Source organism: Notamacropus eugenii, chromosome 3 (genome assembly GCF_028372415.1).
Source record: "Notamacropus eugenii isolate mMacEug1 chromosome 3, mMacEug1.pri_v2, whole genome shotgun sequence".
In the NCBI taxonomy this organism is placed as follows: Eukaryota; Metazoa; Chordata; class Mammalia; order Diprotodontia; family Macropodidae; genus Notamacropus; species Notamacropus eugenii.
Genome location: NC_092874.1, coordinates 300,655,994 through 300,680,825, shown reverse-complemented (window position 1 = coordinate 300,680,825; position 24,832 = coordinate 300,655,994). Strand labels below are relative to the sequence as shown.

The 24,832-nt window shown below is 46.5% G+C and overlaps 1 protein-coding gene across 4 annotated transcripts; it reads right to left on the bottom strand.

Annotated features, from left to right (window-relative positions):
• Nucleotides 1-169: 169 nt before the first annotated feature.
• On the bottom strand, nucleotides 170-24,670 carry XRCC6 (X-ray repair cross complementing 6). 4 transcript variants are annotated; one of them, XM_072656278.1, is made up of 13 exons: nucleotides 24,157-24,670; nucleotides 22,701-22,795; nucleotides 21,468-21,580; nucleotides 17,239-17,377; nucleotides 16,512-16,766; nucleotides 15,851-16,034; nucleotides 14,276-14,462; nucleotides 12,059-12,227; nucleotides 4,403-4,564; nucleotides 4,100-4,229; nucleotides 3,015-3,115; nucleotides 1,441-1,554; nucleotides 170-443 (listed from the first exon to the last, which is right to left on the bottom strand). In XM_072656278.1, exons 2-13 carry the CDS (start codon nucleotides 22,780-22,782, stop codon nucleotides 250-252), a joined length of 1,830 nt encoding a protein of 609 aa, XP_072512379.1. In that variant the 5' UTR covers nucleotides 22,783-22,795; nucleotides 24,157-24,670; the 3' UTR covers nucleotides 170-249. The 4 variants fall into 4 exon arrangements, with proteins under 4 accessions (XP_072512379.1, XP_072512380.1, XP_072512378.1 ...); XM_072656279.1 differs by lacking the exon at nucleotides 24,157-24,670 and adding an exon at nucleotides 23,661-23,818; XM_072656277.1 differs by lacking the exon at nucleotides 24,157-24,670 and adding an exon at nucleotides 23,010-23,212.
• Between the last annotated feature and the right edge of the window lie 162 nt (nucleotides 24,671-24,832).

Below are 24,832 nucleotides of genomic sequence, written 5' to 3'. Positions count from 1 at the left end.
GAGGAACCTCCCAACTCTGCCCACTGCCCTGCCTCCATTTCCTTCTGATGGTCAGGGTGGACTGAAAAGCATCTGGGTCCAGATCCCTGCCACAGTGGTGGCAATGGCAGCCTCTGTCAGGAGAAAAGAGAAATGCTTTCAAATGACTTAAAAGTAGGAGAGACTGTGGTTCCAAAGAAAGGCAGTTCTCTTTATTGGTAAACAGTAAACAGGGCATGGTGAGGATGAGACTCCTGGAGCCCATCAGGCCTACTGGAAACGTTCCATCAGCAGGTCCAAGAGCTCCTGCTTCTTGGTGCTGTTGGCCTTGAGCTGGTACATGCGGCAGGCCTCTTTGAGGACAGGCACTGTGAGTTTGCCCAGGGTGCCCTTCTGAACATGGGCCTTGAGCTCCTCCTCAGACAGCTCGAGCTTCAGCTGTTTCTCTCCAGGACCACCACTGTCTGTAAATGGAAAGGGAATGAAAGGATGCTAGGGGAGCCATGGCTCTGCTGAGCACCTCTCCGTTCAAGTCACTACTATGGGCAAAGAGCCAGCAGACCACCTTTACTTGAGGAGAGGCTACAGGCAGGGGGCATGTGAGGATTCTGAGGGAACACATGCCAGGTGGGGGGGTGGGGTCAGCTTGGGGCCACCCTGAACAGAGTGATGGGAAGCCATGGGCCTTCTAAGCAGAGAACAGCCAGGTGGAGGGAGGGAGAATGGAAATGGCTTCTAGGTGGATGGGAAGGAGGGTGGCACTGACATGGAGGGAGAATCACAGGTCCAAGAGGGGTTTTTGAACAAATAAGGGGGGAGGGAGAAGGCATAAAAGGCTCTGAGGAACATTTTATGAAACTTGTGATCTGGGAGTCTCCCACTAGGATGGAATGTCAGCTGGGCACCAGTAGGGGCATGGGAGTTATGGCAACAACGGGCCAGCCAACATCATCCATTAAGCACCTACTGTGTGCCAGGCACTGGGCCCTGCTTTCAGCAAGTGGCCCTCTCTTTATGTAAGAAGCACTGGTCAATGAATCCTTGTGAGGAAAATCAAAGACAGAATGGACTCAAGGAAATAAGGGGGTCCCAATACAAGGAATGAGCTTGACAGGCAGATCCAGAAACAAAAATGATTTAAGTTCAAAAAGGTAAATTAAGAACAATCTGTTGTCGAGGAAACTGGAATGAATATAAAAGGGAGAAGTAATCCTGGGAGATTGGTGGTGGGTGGTGGACAAGGACAGAGGCCACAGAACTCACACCTTCCTGGCTCTGAGGCTAATTATCTCTTGTGCTAATTAATCACAGAAGATTGACACAAACCAGGGGGAGGGCAGACCAAGACCCTGACACCCACCACACCACCCTGCCCTTCCTGCCCTCAGCCTGATGAACTTCTAAGTGCTGATAAGGCAAGCAGAGCAGACTTTCTGGATGAGGAGCTGCCCCACAGCTCACCTGGTTTCCTCTTTAGGGCCTTCCTCTCAGGGTTGTAGTCAGGGGGGTAGACGAGCTCCTTGAACTCCTCCACCAGGCTGCCCAGTCTGACATCCATCTCTTCAACTTTGGGCACTGTTTAAGAATGGAAGGAGGTGGTGAGAAGGGGAGCCCAAAGGATCCAAGCTGGAGGGCAGAGAGGCACCTCGGAAGCTTGGTAATCAGAGCCTTCACCGAACAGAGAAGGAACCTAGGGCCAGAGAGGGGCAGGGCGTGCCCAAAGTGACAAGGGCTGTGGAGGGGATAGGATTTGATTTCAAGTCCCGATTCCAGAACCTGCCTTGACATTGGTCTAAGCCATTTCATTTTATTTCAAAGACTGGGAAATTAAAGCTAGAAAAGGCATGATTTGCCCCAATTAGAATTCAGGTCTTGAGACTTGCACCAAGTGAAGGGGAGTTGGGCTACCCAGAAGGCTCCTGCCATGTCCTGCTGGCCAACATGGCCCCATGGCTGCTGAATCTGACTGCTAAGAGCAGCCTAGGGCATGCCAATCCTGGCACTGTGGGTGGGAGGGGGCCTACACCCAGAATCTTCTACTCTGTCCTTGGGGCATGTCCACACCACCAGGGGGCATGGAGAAAGGACATCTCCCATGCCACCCAGAGAAGATATTTCTCCCATCACAGGGCTTTACAAACTGGAGCCCTAACAACAAATAAAAGCAGTAATGTTTTAAAGCAGTCCCAAATACTCCATAACTCAATTGTGAATCTGTTCAGTCAGAGAGCTACAGCTAGTGTTCTGGTCATCCCCATGGAAAGTCTCCAGCTGGACCTGAGGAGACAGCTCCTCCACTCAGAGCCAGACCTGCAGGCCTGCTCTGCCCAACAAGCCTGGAAGGCTGACCTTCCTCCAGCCCGGGACAGCTGAGCGCCAAGCACGGGCTGGAGCCTCTGCCAGTTCAGACTTGGGTGGGACTGAGGCTGCATCCCTACAGTGGGCTCCTGCTCCGTCCTCTGTAAAATGAAGGGGCTGAGCCAGACGGTGTCAGAAACCTCATCTAATTCTGACTCCAAGGTGAATGCTCCAATTCAATGGTTCTCTCTACCCTGTCACTTCAGGCAGTCACTCAACCAGTATTTAAATGAGTGTGGGCTATGTGTCAAGGGGTCAGAAGAGCAGCTGCCCTCAAGCAGTCCATACTCTTAGAAGGAAGACACCATGCAAATGTATAAGGTGGATGAACCATGGCCCTGTTGGAACCCCCAGGGCAGACAGCCCTAATCCCAAGCTAGACAGGGCTTCAGACATCACCTGTCTTAGAGGTGAGGGAGCCCAGGGAGGACAAATGACTGCCCTGGGTGGGTAAAGCCCAGATGGGACACAGAAAGCTTCCCTCCCTGCCGTCCTGTGGTCCAGCCTCCCTCACCAGCTGAAGGAAGTGTTTCTGTAGCCACATCCCACAGGGAGGCCTGCAGACAGGCCAGAGTGGAGCCAGAATAAGGAACGCCTTGGACCCTGCCCCTCAGTCCCCTGGCAGAGTCCAGAGCGAGCACCCTCAAAACCCCCATGGGAGGAGCCCAGCACCTTACATGTCAGGTCTGGTGCATGCTCACACTCCTCCTTCTCCAGGGCCAAGGCCTCCAGGTTTCGGAAATGCTGCTGCAGCACAGGGTTCTCAAAGCTGTCACTCCTGGAAGCCAAAGCCCAGCAGGGCAGATCCATGATGAGCAGAGACTGGCACCAACACACAAAGGCGCCCCACCGCACCCAGCCCTGCAGTCTTGTTGGGGGTGGCAGGCCAAGGTGCCAATGCAGGGAAGTGGGGAGGTGACCCAAATGGCATCCCTTTTATCTTCCCCCCATGCCCGCCCCCGATGCAGGCAGGCAGAAGCACCACTTCTGTGTCTGCTGCTGCTGCTCAATCACCGTGACCCCAAGCAAGCTATGCTCTCCCTCTGTGGGGACTGGAGTGAGAAGGTCTCCCACATGGGCAGGATGCTGGTCCCCACAGAAGGGGCAGAGAGATGGAGGCAGGAGGGTGGTCTGTAGGCCCTGTGGCCACTTTAGTCTATGTGAGAAAGGGTAAAGGTGACACTGGCTTTGCATCCCACTAACATCTGCAGAGACATTGAAGGGGCCAAGATGGAAAAGTCAGCTCCTTGGTCTGAGATGGCCCAGACTCTGTGCTCTGACATCACCCCTGGCTCTATTTGTCCATGTTTACTTTCTAAAGGGTATCCAATCCCATTTAATAGCAGCAGCAGCTGCTTCTCAGAGGCCTGAACAGACAGCAAGAGCCTATTGGCACCATCACTGCCCATCTTTGCAAGGACTCTAGAAAGGGGGGAGAGCACAGCAATGGCTCCTGGGACAAGCCATTCTGCTTCAAGGTAAGAGAAGCTGGGAGTTCGCTCCTTTTGTTGGATGGCTTTTCCAAAGTAACAAGAAAACGGCCCGGGCTAAATGAAGTGACCCCAGAAGATGTCCCTTAAGGGGATTCCCAGCTCCTGAGAGCTCTGCCTGGCAAGCACCTTGGTGAGGGGCAGGTGGTCTATCCCTGCAAGGCTGGCCACCGAGGGATGAAGCAGCTTAGCTCCTGTGAGGGCCCGCCCCACTCTCTGCTTCTGTCCTTGGCCTGATGCCCTGCTCCTCTCTCGAGGTGATCCACACTCACCAGTACTTGAAGCGGAGTTTTCGGACAATCGCCTTCATTTTGTCCACCTGCTCTGGGTTGGCGGTGACTTTCTCAGTAAATGGTACCTTCCTTTTGTCATCCGCATAGGGCAGGAAGACGAGCTGGAAGCCTGCGGGTATAAAAAGCAAGATCCCAAATGCCATCTGCCCAGAGCATCCCAGGCAGGGTCTAGAGCAGCGTGTGCAGCACCTTGGCCAGAACAAAGAGCTGATGGTAGAGTGGCTGAGGCTGGACTAGCCACAGCAAAGGCATAGGGGCTGAGGTGTGGTCGAGTCTGCTTACCTGGAGGGGTCACCTGAACTCTCTGGGCATCTAGCTCCTCCTCCTGCGGTACCAGGGCCACAAAACATGGGGGGCAGTTTTGACGGGGGGTGTATCTGCACAGTGCCAACACCCTCTTCTCCAGGCACTTGGTGAGTAAAGCAGCGAACAGTGTTGTACTTCCTGGGGTGGGAGGGGAAGCCCAAAAGGTCAAGATTTCAAATGATTTGCACAGCTGTGGTCCTAGGCAGCTGGGCCAGGAGTCAAAAACACCTGAGTTCAAATCTGATCTCAGGTATTTAATAGCTGAGTGAACCTGAACAAGTCACTGAACCACTGTCTGCCTCAGTTTTCACAACTGCAAAACGGATGTAGTAACAACCCTTCTCTCCCAGGTCTTGAGGATCAAATGAGATATTTCTAGCATGCTTAGCGCAGTGCCCGTCATGCAGCAGGTGCTCAGTAAAGGCATCTTCCACCTCCCTCCCCAACAGATAAGAAGATCTTTTTAAAAATCAGATTCCAAGGTAGAGGGCAAGGCCAGGAAACCCCAAAACACCCTTATAAGAATAGTCCAGATCTTCAAATGCAGGTCTCCAGAGAATCATAAAAAGGTAAACAGAGGGGAAAAAACAAAAACAAAAACTTGCTACTTAATTAGGGCAAACTGTTTACCTCCCTGTAAGGGAAGATGATACCTGTTAATCTTGAGAACTGTGCAGCTATTATGATAAAAGGGATATATGTAGAGGGAACGGGCATAAAGTAAATGATGTCATGTCAAAAATATGATTTAAGTATGAGAAGGGAATGTAATAGGAGGTGTGGAAAGGGGGAAGCAGAAAATGGCAAATTATATCACAGGAAGAAGTACAAAACTATAGTAGAGGGAAGGAGGGGAGGGAGATGAGCATTGTTTGAGAGGTACTCTCATCTGATTTGTTCAAAGGAGGGAACAATAATCTTAAGTAGATAATCCTAACTAGCTCTATAGGTAGTAGGAGGGGAAGGGGGAAGAAAGGGGAGGGTGGCTAAAAGGGAGGAAAGAAGCAATAAGAGTAAAGGGGAGTAAAAGGGAGGGGGGCTAAAAGAAGGAGGGGAAGGCTGCAGGAGGAGGGGGAGAAAAGTGAATACTATTGAGGAGGGGAAGGGAGACGGGAGAGTTAAAAGCACAAATGGTGGGAAAGAGGGTGGAGGGAAATACACAGATTGTAATCATAACTGTGAATGTGAATGGAATGAACTCTCCCATAAAACGGAGACGGATAGCAGAATGGATTAAAAGCCATAATCCAACAATATGCTGCTTACAAGAAACATATTTGAAATGGGGGGATACACATAGGATAAAGGTCAAAGGATGGAGCAGAATATATTGTGCTTCAGCTCATGTAAGAAAGGCAGGAGTAGCAATCCTAATCTCAGACAAAGCAAAAGCAGAAATAGATCTAATCAAAAGGGATAAGGATGGAAACTATATCCTGCTAAAAGGCACCATAGACAATGAAGCAATATCATTACTAAACATGTATGCTCCAAGTGGTATAGCATCCAGATTCTTAGAGGAGAGGTTGGGGGAGTTGAAGGAAGAAATTGATAGCAAAACTATACTAGTGGGGGACCTCAACCTCCCCCTCTCTGAACTCGATAAATCTAACCTCAAAATAAACAAGAAAGAGGTTAAGGAGGTAAATAAAACTCTGGATAAGGTAGATATGATAGATCTTTGGAGAAAATTAAATGGGAATAGAAAGGAATATACCTTTTTCTCAGCGGTACATGGAACATTTACAAAAATTGACCATGTACTAGGACATAAAAATCTCACAATCCAGTGCAGAAAGGTAGAGATAATCAATGCATCCTTTTCAGATCATAATGCATTAAAAATTACATGTAATAAAAGGCCATGGAAAGAGAAACCAAAAATCAATTGGAAACTAAATAATCTAACTCTAAAGAAGGGTTGGGTTAAAGAAGAAATCATAGAAACAATCAAAAATTTCATTCAAGAGAATGACAATAGTGAGACAACATACCAAAACTTATGGGATACTGCAAAAGCAGTTATTAGGGGAAGTTTTATATCTTTGAATGCTTACATAAATAAAATAGAGAAAGAGGAGATCAATGACTTAGGCTTGCAGTTGAAAAAGCTAGAAAAAGAACAAATTGAAAATCCCCAAGTAAATACCAAATTAGAAATACTGAAAACCAAAGGAGAGATTAATAAAATTGAAATTAAGAAAACTATTGAATTAATAAATAAAACCAATAGTTGGTTTTATGAAAAAACTAATAAAATTGATAAACCTTTGGTCAATCTGATTTAAAAAAAGAAAGAAGAAAATCAAATTACTAATATTAAAAATGAAAGGGGTCAACTCACCTCCAATGAGGAGGAAATTAAAACAATGATTAGAAACTATTTTGCCCAACTTTATGCCCACAAATTCGATAATCTAAACGAGATGGATGAATATTTTAAAAAATACAAATTGCCCAGATTAACAGAAGAGGAAGTTGAATACTTAAACAACCCCATCTCAGAAAAAGAAATTGAACAAGCCATCAATGAACTCCCTAGGAAAACATCTCCAGGGCCAGATGGATTCACAAGTTAATTCTATCAAACATTTAAAGAACAGTTAATTCCAATACTACATACACTATTTTTGAAAATTGGGGAAGAAGGAGTCCTCCCAAGTTCTTTCTATGATACAAATATGGTTTTGATACCCAAACCAGGAAGAGACAAAACAGAGATAGAAAATTATAGACCAATTTCCCTAATGAATATAGATGCAAAAATTTTAAATAAGATTTTAGCAAAACGAATACAGCATCTTATCACGAGATTAATACATTATGATCAAGTAGGATTCATACCAGGACTACAGGGCTGGTTCAATATTAGGAAAACTATTAGCATTATCGATCACATCAACAACAAAGCTAACAAAAACCACATGATTATCTCAATAGATGCAGAAAAAGCTTTTGACAAAATACAACACCCATTCCTATTAAAAACACTGGAGAACATAGGAATAAAGGGAACTTTCCATAAAATAATAAGCAGTATCTATCTAAAACCTTCAGCAAGCATTATATGCAATGGGGATAAGCTAGATGCATTCCCAATAAGATCAGGGGTGAAACAAGGTTGTCCATTATCACCACTATTATTCAATATGGTACTAGAAATGTTAGCTGTAGCAATTAGACAAGATAAAGATATTCAAGGAATAAGAATAGCCAAAGAAGAAACTAAGTTATCACTCTTTGCAGATGATATGATGATCTACTTAGAGAATCCCAGAGATTCAAGTAAAAAATTACTTGAAATAATAAACAACTTTGGCAAAGTTGCAGGTTACAAAATAAACCCACACAAATCTTCTGCATTCCTATATATTAGCAACAAAGTCCAACAGCAAGAGATAGAAAGAGAAATCCCATTTAAAGCTAGGGTAGACAGTATAAAATACTTAGGAGTCTACCTGCCAAAACAAACCCAGGGATTATATGAACACAGTTACAAGACACTTTTTGAACAAATAAAGTCAGATTTAAGTAAGTGGAAAAACATTAGTTGCTCATGGGTAGGCCGTGCTAATATAATAAAAATGACAATTCTACCTAAATTAATTTACTTATTTAGTGCCATACCAATTAAACTATCAGACAATTACTTTCTAGAGCTGGACAAAATAATATCAAAATTCATTTGGAAAAACAAAAGGTCCAGAATATCAAAGGGACTAATGAAAAGAAATGCTTGGGAAGGTGGCCTAGCGCTACCAGACCTCAAACTGTACTATAAAGCAGCAATTATCAAAACCACTTGGTATTGGCTAAGAAACAGAGAGCTAGACAAGTGGAATAGACTTGGCACTCAAGATGCAGTAGGCAAGGAATATAGCAACCTTCTGTTTGATAAACCCAAGGACCCCAGCTTCTGGGATAAGAACTCATTGTTTGACAAAAATTGCTGGGAAAACTGGATAACAGTGTGGCGGAAATTAGGCATAGACCCATACCTGACACCGTACACAAGAATAAAGTCCAAATGGGTACATGATTTAGGTATAAAGATTGATACCATGAATAAACTGGAGAAGCAAGGAATAGTGTATTTATCAGATCTATGGAGAAGGGAAGAATTCTTTACTAAAGGACAGATAGAAAGCATTATGAAATGCAAAATGGATAACTTTGATTACATTAAACTGAGAAGTTTTTGCACAACCAAACCCAATGCAACCAAAATCCGGAGGGATGTAGTAAATTGGGAAAGAATTTTTACAGCTAAGCTCGGGGATAAAGGCCTCATTTCTAGAATATATGGAGAACTGACCCAAATGTATAATCATACAAGTCATTCCCCAATTGATAAATGGTCAAAGGATATGAACAGGCAATTTTCAGAGGAACAGGTTAAGGCTATCTATAATCATATGAAAAAATGCTCTAAATCACTATTGGTTAGAGAGATGCAAATCAAAACAACTCTGAGGTACCACATCACACCTATAAGATTGGCAAACATGACAGAACAAGAAAATGATAAATGCTGGAGAGGATGTGGGAGAGTTGGAACACTAATTCATTGTTGGTGGAGCTGCGAGCGCATCCAACCATTCTGGAGAGCAATTTGGAACTATGCCCAAAGGGCTACAAAAATGTGCATACCTTTTGACCCAGCAATATCGCTACTAGGACTATATCCCCAAGAGATCATAAAAATGGGAAAGGGTCCCACATGTACAAAAATATTTATAGCAGCACTCTATGTAGTTGCCAAAAACTAGAAGTCAAGGGAATGTCCATCAATTGGGGAATGGCTGAATAAATTATGGTATATGAATGTAATGGAGTACTATTGTGCCATAAGAAATGATGAACAAGAAGACTTCAGAGAGGCCTGGAAGGACTTATATGAACTGATGCTGAGTGAAAGGAGCAGAACCAGGAGAACTTTGTGCACAGCAACGACCACAGTGTGCGAGAGTTTTTTCTGGTAGACTTGGAATTTTTTAGTAACGCAAAAACTTCTTATAAAAAAAAAAAAATCCCAAAGGTGGTTCTCAAGGCAAAATGCCTTCCACACTCAGAGAAAGAAATATGGAAGTCACTCGCAAAATGTAGCAGATCATGTTTGTGTATGTGTATGTGTTTGTGTATCACGTTCTGATTTGTTATACGATTTCTTTCATTTATTTTAGTCTGACTACATAGCATGACTATAGTGAAAATATACTCAATAGGAAAGTATATGTAGAATCTATACAGAATTGTATGCAGTCATGGGGAGGGAGGGGGGTAGTGGGGGGTAGGTGGGGGGGGATAAAATCTCAATTGTATGGCAGTGATTGTTAAACATTAAAAAATAATAAAAAAAAAAATATATAAAAAAAAAAAAGAATAGTCCAAACAGCCTGGTCTGAAATGCTGCAGAATGAAGGAGATTGAGAACTTAGACAGTGCAAAGACACACAATCTGGGAAGGCCTGAGAACCCCACCTGGAGCCAGGGCCAAGGACAGCGAGGAAACCACCCGATGGGCAGAGCCATCTGGGCATCTGCTTGGTGTCTCTGTATAGCCTTGGGAGAAGAGCTGGGGGTTTTCGCCCCAGAGAAGTGGGAGGGAGAAAAGGAAATGTTTGAAAAAAAAATCAATTAAGAAAAAATGATTCTTTCTTAACTTGGTTTCCTCTCCCTGGGATCCATGCCAGCAGGAGCCTCCCTTGCTAAGGAGACTCAACGGCATCAGCTCGTTCCCCTCATTAGAAAGGAGAACCAGCTTGGGCCCTGATAATAAAAGGATCAGACTCATACATTCTGAAGGAGGAGAATCTTGGCTCACTCTGCAAACCAGGGTTGTTGTTTTTTTTAATTTTAATTAAATTTTATTCTTGTCAGACAATGAAAATCTGCCTTCTCTGGTCCCACTCACTCCATCTGCACTGAGAAAAACAGGAAAATAAAAGCCCTATTAACAAATGTGTAGCTGAAGCAGCTAGGTAAGGAAGTGAACAGAGTACGGGCCCTGGAATCAGAAGCCGCTGAGCTCAAATCCAGCCTCACACTTGACACTAGCTGTGTGACTTTGGACAAGTCACTTAACCCCAATTGCCTTGCCTCCCCCCTCCAAAAGAAACAAAACAAACACACGTGTAGTTAAACAAATTCCTGCATTGGCCATGTCCAAATAACACCTATTTCCAGCTGCCCTCTGAATCCACTGCCTAGAATTGCATTTCATCATGAGTCCTCTTGAATTGTGGCTGGGTCTTGGTGACCTTGCTTTTTTACTATTTCAATCACTGTATTTCAATAAAACAGGTTTCCTCTGTAAGTGCATCTATTTTATTTCATTCATTTAAAAATGGAATCCCAAACAAATTAGTGGAGCAAGGAATAGTGTATTTATCAGATTTATGGAGAAGGGAAGAATTTTTGGCTAAAGAAGAGATAGCATTATGAAATGCAAGATGGATAATTTTGATTATATTAAACTGAAAAGCTTTTGCACAAACAAACGTAATACAACAAGATTGGAGAGAAGCAGAAAACTGGGAAAGAATATTTGCAACTAGTGTCTGTGATAAAGAAAGGCCTCATTTCTAAAATATATAGAGAACCAAGTCAAATGTACAAGAATACAAGTCATTCCCCAATTGATAAATGGTCAAAGGATATGAACAGGGAGTGTTCAGAGGAAGAAATTAAAGATATCTATAATCATATAAAAAAATGCTCTAAATCACTACTGATTAGAGAGATGTAAATCAAAACAACTCTAAGATACCATATCACACCTATCACATTGCCTAACATGACAAAACAGGAAGATGATAAATGTTGGAGGAGATGTGGGAGAGCTGGAACACTAATTCACTGCTGGTGGAGCTGTGAGCTGATCCAACCATTCTGAAGAACAATTTGGAACCATGCCCAAAGGGCTACAAAAATGTGCATACCCTTTGACCCAGCAATATCGCTTCTAGAACCGTATCCTCAAGAGATCATAAAAATGGGAAAGGGTCCCACATGTACAAAAATATTTATAGCAGCCCTCTATGTGGTGGCAAAAAACTGGAAATCAAAGGGATGGCCATCCTTTGGGGAATGGCTGAATAAATTGTGGTAAATGAATGTAATGGAATACTATTGTGCTGTAAGAAATGATGAACAGGAAGATTTCAGAGAGGCCTGGAAAGACTTATATGAACTGATGCTGAGTGAAACGAGCAGAACCAGGAGAACTCTGTACACAGCAAAGACTACAGTATGCAAGGATTTTTTCTCGTATACTTAAGAACTTCATTGCAATGCAAGGACTTAAAAAATTCCTAATGGTCCTTTAAGGCAAAATGCCTTCCACATCCAGAGAAAGAACTATGGAAATCACGATTTGGTATGCTTTATGATTTCTCCCATTCATTTTAATTCTTCTACATAACATGACTCAGGTGAAAATGTATTTAATAGGAACCTATATAAAATTGTATGCCATCTTGGGGAGGGAGGGGGAAGATAGGAGGGAAGAAGGGGTAAAAAAAATCTACGTTACATGGTAGTGATTGTAGAACATTGAAAATAAATAAAATTAATAAAAAACACAATGGAATCCCATGACCCCAAAATGGCCAGAGTCCCCAGCTCACTCACCATTAACCAGGGATTCTTCTGGGTACACAAACAGAGAAGGCCTCAGGAAATGGTGCTGCTTCAGCATAAACAGAGGCTTGAAGCCAATCAGGACAAAGCCCGGCTCATCAAATCTCTTCAGCTCTTCTGTCTCCTCCTTCTCCATCACAATCTGACGGCCTCCATAGATCTGAAAGAAAAGAGGCCTTAGGAGGGAAGGTGAGAAGCAGGCTGAGGCTCAGCAGGCCACGCCCTCCACTGCTAAACCCCAAACCATGCTCATTCAGCCTGGTTCCAGCTTTGGGTGGCTGAGAACCAAAACCAGAATATGAATGACTACAGCAAGTCCTGCATCAGCTTCGTGGGCACATTTTTGTAGCAACAACTCAGGATCAAATAATGTCATGAACTCTGCCCAAAGGGCTGTAAAACTCTGCAGATCCTTTGACCCAGCAGTACCACTTCTAGGTCTCTATTCCAAAAAGATAAAAAAAAAAAAAGGGAAAAGTACAAAAATATTTACAGCAGCTTTTTGTGGTGGCCAAGAATTGAAATTTAAGGGGATGCCCATCAGCTGGGCAATGGCTGAACAAGTTGTGGTATATGAATGTAATGGAACACTATTGTGCTATAAGAAATGATGAGCAGGCAGACTTCACAGAGGCCTGGAAAGATCTATATGAACTGATACCAAGGGAAGCGAGCAGAACCAGAACACTGTACACAGCAACAGTAACACTGTGCGATGGCTGACTTTGATAGACTAAGCTCTCCTCAGCGATACAATGATCCAAGACAATCCCAAAAGATCCATGACGGAAAATGCTATCCACATTCAGAAAAAGGGTGATGGAGTCAGACTGCAGAACAAAGCAGACTATTTTCACTTTGGATTTTTTTCACAGCTTTTCCCTTTTGTTCTGATTCTTCTTTCACAACATGACTAATGTGGAAATATATTTAATATGATTGTACATGTATAACCTATGTCAGTCTGCCTGCCATCTTCAGGACGGAGAAAAAATTTGGAACTCAACATCTTAAAAGTGAATGTTGAAAACTATCTTTACAGACAACTGGAAAAATAAAATACTACTAAAGTAAAAAAGAGCAAATAATGTCATAAAGGAGCTGACTCCTTGCTGCCTCTGGCTCTGAAAAAGAGTGGCCCTTGTGGAATTAAGCCAAATGGCTGGAAGACAGCTGCTGGGAAGCCTGTCTCCTCCAAGACCGAAGTCATCCTCCTCTGCTGCTGACTGCCCCAACACCAACCCAAACAACGCGTGACTTTGGTCTCATGCTCTGGTCCTCCCAGATTCAGTCTTGTCTTAGCCTACAATTGTCCAAATCCTGGACGCTCTCCCACATCCTTTTCACAGAAGGCCACATTGCATTTAATATTCCTTCATCTTTGTATTGCAAAGTCCCCAAACAGATCAGAGATGAGAAGGGATACAGCCCCAGGACTAGAAGCAATTGTTCCACGCTCAGCCCCTGTGCCATCGGTCTCTGCTTCAGGTCACATTAAGCCACAAGAGGAACAGAGTTGGGCTGGGCAGAATGGGATTCCCCCACAGGCCCGTAGTGAGCCCTGCTCCCCAAACACTCTCACTCTAGTGAGGTCTGTAAGGGCTTCAGCCATCGTAGCCCAAGTGAGGACATGACCTAGGGAGAGCCATATCCCAGCAGTGGTCAGGGAGGCAATCTCCACTGGAGACTCCTGAAAACTCAAATTTGATTCAACCAACATGTATTAGGTACCCAGGGGTGCGAGGCATTGTTGCCAGACAGTGGGGTTACAGAGGCAAATGAATGACCTCTGTTTGACACCTTGGTGACACTGAGGTGGTTGGACCAGAGGTCACTGACACCTTCATCTTCAAATCGCAAAGCTCCAACACACCCGGCCCTACTGAGAGACACAGGCTCTCTCTGGTTATCGGTGCTCCAGTACACCCACATCCAAGACTACATGACTCCAGGGACTAGATCTCATTGTAAATTTACAGCTCAGCTGGAATGTGGAGGATACACATCTCGGGGCATGAATAATATGGGGATTTGTTTTTCCTGACCGTGCATGTCTGTTTTGAGGATTTTTTTTTCTTTTAAATGGGAGGCAGAAACAGGGGAAGAGAAGAGAAAATAAAAGCCTGCAAATTTAAAAGAAAATCCTCAAGCCTCATGGCCCATCCTTCCCACTCCCCATCCCCTGCCCAAGAAGCATCGAGGACTTACCTGAGCCCTCTTGGTGTCACTGGGCAGGAGCAAGCTACCCGTTTCTACATTAAATGTTCGGGTCTTGGCTTTCACCTGTTCATTTGTTTCCCGGTACAGCCTGACAGGAGAAGGCTTGAATGCCTTCTGGACCATATTGAAAATGCCGACAGTCAAGGCCACACCCTCGCCCAGTTTCAGCTTCAGTCTGAGGAGGAGCAGAGCCAGAAAGGACTTAATGATAAAAGTCGTAAGAGCAAGCTTCTAGGTATTATTTTAAGATTTGCAAACCAACTGACAATATTACCTCAGCTGATGCTCACAACAACCCTGGGAGGTGCCAGAATCTCCATTTTACAATAAGGAAACTCAGGCAGGCAGAGGGTCAATAACTTGCCCAGGGTCACCCAGCTAGGAAGTGTCTGAGGCAGGATTTGAATTCAGACCTTTGGGCTCCAGGCCCAGCGTTCTGTGCACTGTGGCACCTCCTTCGTCTCTGGTTAAGAGGTATGAGCCCTCCTTGATAAGTCCCTAGGACCCATTCCGTGCACCAGGTGTGGAGAATGCCCTGCTGGGGATATTTTGGGGAGCTCACTTTAAACATAGCACTTCCCAGAACATGAGGCTCTCCGTCAGGCTTATTTCTGCATCAAGGACCAAGTTCCAGAAGAAAATGCTTCAAGGTAACATGATGCAGTTCAGAGAGACCAAACTATAAGGCCCAGGACCTGAATTTAAATCCTGGGCAATTCACGTAACCTCAGTCTTCTCATCTCTAAAACAGGGTTTGACACCAAAGTGCCCCTCTCACTGGGTTGTGAAGAAAAGGGCTTTGGAATCAGCCCAATATGCTGGAGGGAGGACATCTAGTTTTCCTTGGAAGCCTGATGAGCTGTGCCCTCAGGACAGAGGACATCACACCTGGAGGGTCCTGGTAACCTAAAACGTTGAGTCAGAAGGACATTCTGGGTCACCAGGTATGGATTATCCGTGAAAACATCACAGAGCAGAGGCAGAGGAAAGAGACTGAGAGGTGCCCCGAGCCCTGCACCCATATCAAAGGGCAGCATTTGAAGGCTTAAGGGTAGGCCTTCTCTACCTTTTTTGTTCTCACCCCTACCTTTTATGAAAGAAAAAGTGAGAGACAGTCCACCACCATCTTTCTGCTTCAAGGTCAGAGTTTGGAGAGGGAGGAAGGCTCAGAGGAAACAAGAAGTTCAGAACCCCCTAAACTCATGGAATTGCCAAGAAGGCCCTTCACTCTTTCCAATAACCTTCCAAAGATGATGCCCAGACACCCTGGCCCAGAGCTAAGGGCACAGGCTAGCAGGGAGGTGGGAGGAGAAGCCTGTAATGACAGCAAACAGCTCTGGGAAACCTCTCCAGGCTGCCTCAAAGACTCCCTAGATAAGGAAGGTCATCAGCAAGGTCTGTGATGGGTTCTTCTGCAAAGAAAGGAGAAATACCTCCTTGGTTCATCCAACAAGTGCAAACATGAAACTCAAAGAGAATGTCTGCATCAAGAGACAGGCTGTGGTCCGAGCACAAGAGGGCCCAGCATAAACAGACCACCCTTGGGGCCCTTTCTGGGCTCACCTGGCCAGACAGCGTTTCCGGGTCTCCTTGGCTCGAACCTTCCTCAGGAGGTCTTCCAGCCTGCTTGACTCCTCAAAGTGAACCCCAAGGTTCTCATCATTGGCTGAGGTAATTATGTCCCTGTAGAACAAGGAAACATCAAACCCTCCAGGCTTCTTCAGGTTCATAAGGTCGAGGAAGATACCTGGCACCAGAGCAGAAGAAGGGATGAGGGCAAATTAGTACCTGCCACCCATAACCCCATTTGCCTGCCACTAATCTCAACTCTGTGTTTTAAAGGGCTACATTAAGCAGTGAGGTAGAAGAGCCCTGGAAAGAAGCAGTCTGAGCAGACACAGAGCTAAGGGCTAAGAGACTCAATGTAACTCCTGGAGGGCAAGGAGGTTTTCACTTTTTGTGCTGGAATCTCCAGAACCAAGCTCAATGTCTAGCACAAAGCTGGTGCTTACTAAATGCTGCTGAGAAAGTCCTCCTGTGACATATCTCATTCAAACCCACCAACCCTGAAAGGTAAGATTTTTACCTGCCATCTCTCTAAAGCACAGAAATAAGAGCTCTCATGGAGCCTGATCCCCTGCGTACCAGGTCCTGCCCAACATTAGCTCCCATGCCCTGGTCAGGGCCTCTCTCTGCAGGGCTGGACCTCAGTGGCTTCACCCACCTGTGTCACGGAGGTCACTGGCTTTGGTCTTGGCCTGACTGGCCTTGGCACTATCCTCGCCATGGGGATTATCATCATTGGTGAACAGCATGATCCGCTTGTGACTCAGCTTGAGTCGGACCCCACTGAAGAGGTTGGCGCAGACCCAGAGGGCTTTACTCAGGGAATAGTCTGAGCCATGGCCAATCAGTTCCTGGAAATGTTTCTCTCCTTTTTCTCCCTTAAACTGGTTGAGCTCACATATTCGTTTTGCACCTAGGTGTGGGGGCAAAAAGGAAAAAATCAACAGAAAAATAATGGGTGGGCAGCTCTGAGTTAGCAGGGCACACACCATTCATGAGCATTTATTAGCAACAACCATGTGCTGGGTATTTTGCTAGGCAAAAAAACCCACGGTTGCTGGCACAGCCAAGCCCCACTCTCAAGGGGCAGGGTCCAAGGATCCACCTTGAAAGAGGGAGAGAGAATCCTATCAAAAGGCAGGACACCTACTTGTTCGTCTTCTCCACCTCTCTCGGTTCAGAGAGAGATGAGTTGGAGTGTGATGAACAGCTGGAAGGGACCTTAGCTCATCTTATCATACAGTACAGAGTAGGAAGCCAAGGCCCAAAGAGTACCAGTACAGCCAAGAGCAGAGTCAGCAGCGGTCACCCAGGTCCTCAGAGCCCCTGTACCCCACATTCTTCCACAGAGTAGAAATAGCCTCGAACGTCTCAATGTGTCATACCTGGGGTATCCAACTCATGGAGAACGTAAACATTTTTGAAATTCACTGAGTTCTTGTCTTTGTCAGTGCCATAGAAGACCACCGCCAAGAGGTCTCGGTCGCTGCCAATGATCTTGCTGCTATACACGCTCTGGATACACTGGGGGAAGCACAGAGAAGGGACATGAAGGGAGAGTCAAGGCCAATCCACTCATCTGGCCCCTACTCCAGGCAAAGCCTGGGCTGAGTGCGGAGGACACCATGAGAAAAGCACGGAACTTGCAGGGTGCAGCAAAACTGAGAGATACCAATTTACAGAAGAAACCAACAAGCAGGATCCCCTTTGCTGGGTATTCCTGGGGGTACGGCAGGGTCCGTATTTCACAGACTTCCAGAGGGACGCTGGTCTAGCCCACCCATAGCAGGCATGCTCCCTCTACAGTAGCCGGAGATGGGGTCACTCAGCCTTCACCAGATGCCCTCCAGGGAAAGGGGAGCCCACCTCTTCCTGAGAAGCTAGGGGCAACTCTGTTAATGCAGCTCAGACCAGAGCAAATCGGGCACCTTATTTACCTTGAGTAAAGATGGAAGATCGAGAAAGGGTGGTAATAATCCTAGACTGAATATCCATGTGGTATGGGCCAAAAAAGGTTAAACCCAAAGTCTCTTCCTGGGAGGGAAGAGTCTACTGTAATTGAAAAGTAAAGATGGCAGCCTGTTTCCCAGGGATTCTAGTTCAGACAGTCATCACAAAGCCATCAATATGCTGGCTCTCTAGCCATGGTCCTAGTCCCGGATAACCATCCAATGTTATCAACTCCAGGAGGCTACGTTCTCCCTGCCATTTGAACCTGAAGTTATCCTTCACTTATGTAATAAGATGATGGAGGAAACAGACCTTAGACTTCATTTTTAAGAACTCTGAAATGCACTACAAACATAGCTTATTATGACTGTCAATTTGCTAAACTGTGCCTGGGCCAGCTGCGGTTCATCTGCTCCTTTTCCTAGAGTTAAGAGTAACAAGTCCTGAACACCCAAGCTGTGAGCAAAAGGGTCAGAGGGTGAGAGCACTTTGGGCTCCAGCCCACTTTGGGAGACCCGTTCTCTACCTCATCTTTCATGGAATTTGCTTCATGCTGGAACCCACCCTCCTGTGACTCCCCCAACATCACAGCCGCAAGCTCCTACAGGCACTCACAAAGCCACATGTGACCCTCAGAGAGCCCTTTTATTACTATCAGAATGGTCATTTGTCTTTTTTTTTTTTTTCAAACACTGTCTCATGGTTACCAGAAAGCAGAGGTATGAAGGGAATGAACAAGTGGCTAGCCCCCCATATCCCCTGAGAGTGCACACACATACACACAAACACACACATTCCTTAGCTTCTTCTGAGGTGAGCTACCAGGTAATAATGCCTTGCTGCCCCACTACTGTCTGAGAATAGGAGAGAAATCAGAAAAACTGATGAAATGCTCTCACCACACACATCAGAGATGAGAACTTTCCCACAGAAAAGCATCTGGGAAGCCTCAGTCACAGTGTAACCTCCAGGAGCTGATGTGATAGGAATGAAAATTCGAACAACAAAGTCTGTATCCTCTTCTGACAAAAACTGCAAGTTTGCAAAAACGGTCAAATCTAACATTTCCTAAACGTAATAAGACTGCACTCCCCAATAAAATGGGTTACCAGAACATATCAAAAAGAAAATGGGACAATTTATTATCTACAATATATGCAGAGATTTTATCATGCTTGAATGACAAAAAAAGATAGCCTATACACCAAATAATACCACAATTATGTTTATCAATGCAATGACCAACTGAAACCCCAGAGGGCTGCTCACCTGGAGGGGACAGGGGTGATGCTACGGTGTAGACTTTCGAAGACCTAGCAAATGGGTAGTAGATATGTTTTGCTGGACAATGATTATTTATTACAGACTTTTACTTTTTTTATTGGGGAGGAAGGGAAGGAAGAGGCTTCTGTATCCCAAACACCCAAAATAAATATTCCGTGGGCTCAGGCCATGGAAGAGCTCAAATAGGATTTTGAAAATCAAGTTAGAGAGGTGGAGGAAAAACTGGGAAGAGAAATGAGAGAGATGTAAGAAAAGCATAAAAAGCAGGTCAACACCTTGCTAAAGGAGACCCAAAAAAATGCTGAAGAAATAACACCTCGAAAAATAGGCTAACTCAATTGACAAAAGAGGTTCAAAAAGCCAATGAGGAGAAGAATGCTTTCAAAAGCAGAATTAGCCAAATGGAAAAGGAGGTTCAAAAGCTCACTGAGGAAAATAGTTCTTTCAAAATTAGAATGGAACAGATGGAGGCTAATGACTTTATGAGAAACCAAGAAATCACAAAACAAAACCAAAAGAATGAAAAAATGGAAGAGAATGTGAAATATCTCATTGGAAAAACAACTGACCTGGAGAATAGATCCAGGAGAGACAATTTAAAAATTATGGGACTACCTGAAAGCCATGATCAAAAGAAGAGCCTAGACATCATCTTCATGAAATTATCAAGGAAAACTGCCCTGAGATTCTAGAACCAGAGGGCAAAATAAATATTCAAGGAATCCACCGATCCCCTCCTGAAAGAGATCCAAAAAGAGAAACTCCTAGGAACACTGTGGCCAAATTCCAGAGTTCCCTGGTCAAGGAGAAAATATTGCAAGCAGCTAAAAAGACACAATTGAAGTATTGTGGAAATACAATCAGGATAATTCAAAATCTAGCAGCTTCTATATTAAGGCATCGAAGGGTGTGGAATAGGATATTCCAGAGGTCAAAGGAACTAGGACTAAAACCAAAAATCACCTACCCAGCAAAACTGAGTATAATACTTCAGGGGAAAAATTGGTCTTTCAATGAAATAGAGGACTTTCAAGCATTCTTGATGAAAAGCCAGAGCTGAAAAGAAAATTTGACTTTCAAACACAAGAATGAAGAGAACCATGAAAAGGTGAACAGCAAAGAGAAGTCATAAGGGACTTACTAAAGTTGAACTGTTTACATTCCTACATGGAAAGACAATATTTGTAACTCTTGAAACTTTTCAGTATCTGGGTACTGGGTGGGATTACACACACACATGCACATGCCCACACACACATGCACATGCACGCGCGCGCACACACACACACACACACACACACACAGAGCACAAGGGGAACTGAATAGGATGGGATCATATCTTCAAAAAATGAAATTAAGCAGTGAGAGAGAAATATATTGGGAGGAGAAAGGAAGAAATGTAATGGGGCAAATTATCTCTCATAAAAGAGGCAAGAAAAAGACTTTGCAGCAGAGGGAAAAAGAGGGGAGGTGAGAGAAAAACATGAAGCTTACTCTCATCACATTCAACTAAAGGAAGGAATAAAATGCACAATCATTTTGGTATGAAAACCTATCTTACAACACAGGAAAGTGGGGGAGAAGGGGATAGGAGGGGTGGGGGGGATGATGGAGGGGAGGGCAATGGGAGGAGGGAGCAATTTGAGATCAACACTCTTGGGGAGGGACAGGATCCAAAGAGAGAACAGAAGCAATGGGGGGCAGGATAGGATAGAGGGAAATATAGTTAGTCTTACACAACATGACCATTATGGAAGTCATTTGCAAAACTACAGAGATGTGGCCTATATTGAATTGCTTGCCTTCCCAAAGGGAATGGGTGGGGAGGGAGGGAGGAAGAGAAGCTGGAACTCAAAGTTTTAGGAACAACTGTCGAGTATTGTTCTTACTACTAGGAAGTAAGAAATACAGGTAATGGGGTATAGAAAGTTATCCGGCCCTACAGAAAAAAAGAGAAGATGGGGACAAGGGAAGGGAGGGATGTTAGAAGAGAGGGCAGATTGGTGATAGGGGCAATTAGAATGCTTGGCGTTTGGGGGAGGGGAGAAATGGGGAGAAAATTTGGAACCCAAAATTTTGTGAAAATGAATGTTAAAAGTTAAATAAATTAATTAAAAAATAGAATGAAACTTCAGAAGAACACAGGTGAGGAGAACTGTTCTGAAAACAACAGATTTGTGTTTTCATATATATGACGCTCCTTTTCTGTACCACTTTATATATGGAATTTTTTTGGTGTTCACTAAATTCAGAATTCTAAAAACTTAAAAAAGACATCTCGTGCCCCAGATAACTAATTTAGCTACTTCGATCAAGCTAACTTTTCAAGCACAACCCTTCGGGAGTTTAAGCTTTCTCTGTATGTAAAAGGTGACCTTACCTGGATGGTTAGGTCAAAAGAAGTGCCTCCATCTTCATTCTGGGGTTCAAACATAGCTTTGGAGGTATCAACTAAGAAAATCAAACTGTCCCGTCCAGAATACTTATAGCTTCCTATAAAGGGAAAATGTTTAAAAACAATTTGAATTTATATTGCAACTGTTAATGACTGAGATGGTTTCTTTTCCATTAAAACTTTATGGACCTAAGTACCAGTAATAGCATGTATCCTGGGGTCACAGCTGGTTCCTAACAGAAGACTCTGGGAGTAACTTTCAACATCACGATAGTCTTACCTCCCTCCCAAGTCTACTCTTTCTACACTTGCAGGTGACAACTGCTCCCAACTGGGCAGAGCAGAGGCCCCCTGTAACTGCGGCTCAAGGGAGGTACAGGGAGGGCTCACGTTGCTCAAGGAGGAAGAACTCAGAAGCATTAGAATCACCCAAGCATCAATCAGTAAGCATTTATCAGGCATCTACTGTGTACCCAGGTGACTCCTGGAGCCACAGGGCAGGAGAGATCCACTCTCAACACCCCAGAGGGGCTCTTCCATTCTGTCACTCATCTAGGCCCTTTGCTCCCTCCATGGAGTGCTTACTGAGCACCAGCAGAGCACGGCGTCTACCTCGTACTAAGGGTATAACTGCACTTCAGAACCTACTTGACGCAAAAGAACCGGTGTGGCAGCCAGACAGAAAAGCTGAATTACAATAAACGTGACCAAGAGAAGAGACACCATAAAAACAGTGCTCAGCCCACTCTGTGGATGTGGGGAGTTCAAAGGAGCCTCGTGGCTTCTTTTTTTTAAGGATGTACATGCCCCCAGCTCGCGGGTCAGTAGAAAGGGATCAGTGAACAAGGAGACAGAACAAGTCCGGCCCGTCTCCAGCCACTGTCCCCCTTCTCTGATGATCCCAATTCCAATCACCGTGTATTACAAGCCTTCTTGCGGGAAAGGCAGCGCGCAAATACGAAACAAAGATGCACAGACAAACGTTCCTACCCAAAGAGGCAAGCCAAGCCCAGGCCGAGCTGGATGGCATCCTCGCCACCCTCCGAGCAGGCCCAGTGCCCAGAGGACCCCAGGCAGGCGAGCTCAGCCCCCGAGAGGAGCCCCGGGCCGGGCGGGGCCGCGAAAGCCGCACTGGTTACAAAGTGACAAGCTGGGGGGGGGGGGAGGAGGGCAAGCGGGAGCGGGCGGACTCTGCGCTCGGGGCCCGCAGCCCCTTACCTTCGGCCTCGGTCCCCTCCTCCTGCTCCTCCTCCTCCTCGTCTTCGCCCTCCGTTTTGTAGTACGACTCCCACGCCGACATGATGCCCGGGGGCCTTGGAAGAGGAAAGGCGCTCAGGCCGAGGGCCGGCTTCCGCGCCGGACCTGCCCCCCCCCCGCCACGGTGGGGTCCCGCAGGGGACCCCCAGCCCTCCGGGAGCAGGTGAGGAAAGGGGCGCCCCTCCCCGCCCCCAGCCTCCGTCCCAGCACGCTCGGAAATGCGGCCGAGTTGCGCGCCCAGCGGGGGGGGCCCAGCGCGCCCACCCCTACCTGGCGCGCGGAGAAGCGGGGCAGCTCAGCGCGGAAAGCGACGAGGAAAGCAAACTCCAGGGCTTTGCTTCCCCCAGGGCGCACGCGCGCGGTCCCGCGGCCGTCCAATCGGCTCGGGCGCACGTGCCGTCGTCCTCCCCAGCCTCCTGGCTCTCTAATCCAAACAACCAAAGCTCCGCCCACTCGCAGGCGTGCGTGAGAGGAAGCCTGGGCGGATGCCGGCGTGGCGCACATGCGCAGGGCTAAGGCCCAGCTGCGCTCCCTGTGCCGGCCGAAGCTGGAGCCCTCTCTTCCGGGAGACTTCCTCTGTGCCTTCGAGCAGGCAGTAACCGAGGCCTACAACGCCCTCCCTCTTCACCTACCCTTCACCTACTCTACATTTTTTCCAGGCCAGGCAAGTGGCGACTCCTACAGGAAACAGGCCCTGAGCGACGCAGTTGTTCGCCCTCCTTCCCCGTAAAGTTATTTTGTATCTTTTTTTCTTGTGTACGTGTAATAAAATGCATAGGCTCCCCGAGGACGGAAGCCGCCCCAATATTGGAATCCGGAGCCTAGCACTCCATCGTGTATTAGGGGCTCCAAAAGGAATGAATGAAGGTGCATGCACCTCCACCCACCGTGCTGCTCAAAGTATAAGCACGTAGTAAGTACCTGCGATGTACTTGGTAGGGAAGCTAGTGGCCCAGTGGGCAGAGCCCCGGAATGGAATGAGGTCCCCTTCGTGTCTGTCAGGCACGGCTGATAAAAACTGAACTACGATGCCCTTGGCAGAGTGCCTCATGAGCGCTGAGGACACAAACATTTCTGAGAGGGAGGCACGGATGTAGACTGCAAGCCCGATGGAAGCAAAATAAGTACAAAGTAACTGGAGAGAGGAGGGTGGGGTAGTGAGAACCTCCACGCCTACGCTTTCTTGGAACCACTCGAAGGCTAGGTGAAATGCCAAAGGAATGAACAGAACATGCGCAGAATGAAACTCCGATCTAGCTCAGCTACCAACTATCTTCCGGGTGGAGCCCCACCCCTTCGCGAGGAGACGTTTAGTGGTGCGCATGCGCACGAGTTCCTACACACCGCCCCCACAGACCGGGGAATCGACGAGATCCCGCCCCCGCGATTTTCTGGTTGGACTGGGGCAGTACTACACCTGCGCAGTCGGTCCTCGCTCCCTCAGTCCCCTCCCCTCGGCGTTCCGGCGCCGCCTCCTCGTAACACCTTGTGGTTCAATCGTTTTTCTGTCTTGTCTGACTAGGATTCGGGATTTTCTAGGCGAAGGTATTGCGGTGAATTGCCATTTCCTCCTCCGGCTCATCTGTACAGATGAGGAGACTGAGGCAAGCAGGGTGAAGTGACTCGTCCGGGGTCACAAGCTAGGGTCTGAGGCCAGATTTGAACCCGGGAAGATGAGTCTTCCTGACTCCCGGCCCGGCACTGGCTGCGCATTTGCAGGGTAACTCCTTCCTCGAAGGCGCCCCCCAAAACCCCACCATGATCTTAACTGAGAACGGGCAGGTAGCGCTGAACATGCGCAGCAGGCCTTCCCCATGCGCTGCGCCACTGGTCCCCCCCTCTCGGAGGGCGGGGGAAGGAGGCGTAGGCCTTGGATCTCCCTTTCCCCTCTTAGACGTCGGGAGGAAGGTGTGTGGAGGGCGCTAGCGCGCACGCGCGGAAGATCTCTGGGCCGCTTCCGTCCCCCCTCCTCCGCCCTCGGGCCGTGACGTCGCCGGAGGCGGGGCACCGCGGCGTGGGCGGAGTCGCGCAGGCGCTGCCGGGCTCGGGCGGCATCCCGCCCCGCGGCCCTCTGTCACCTCACAGTCGGCGTT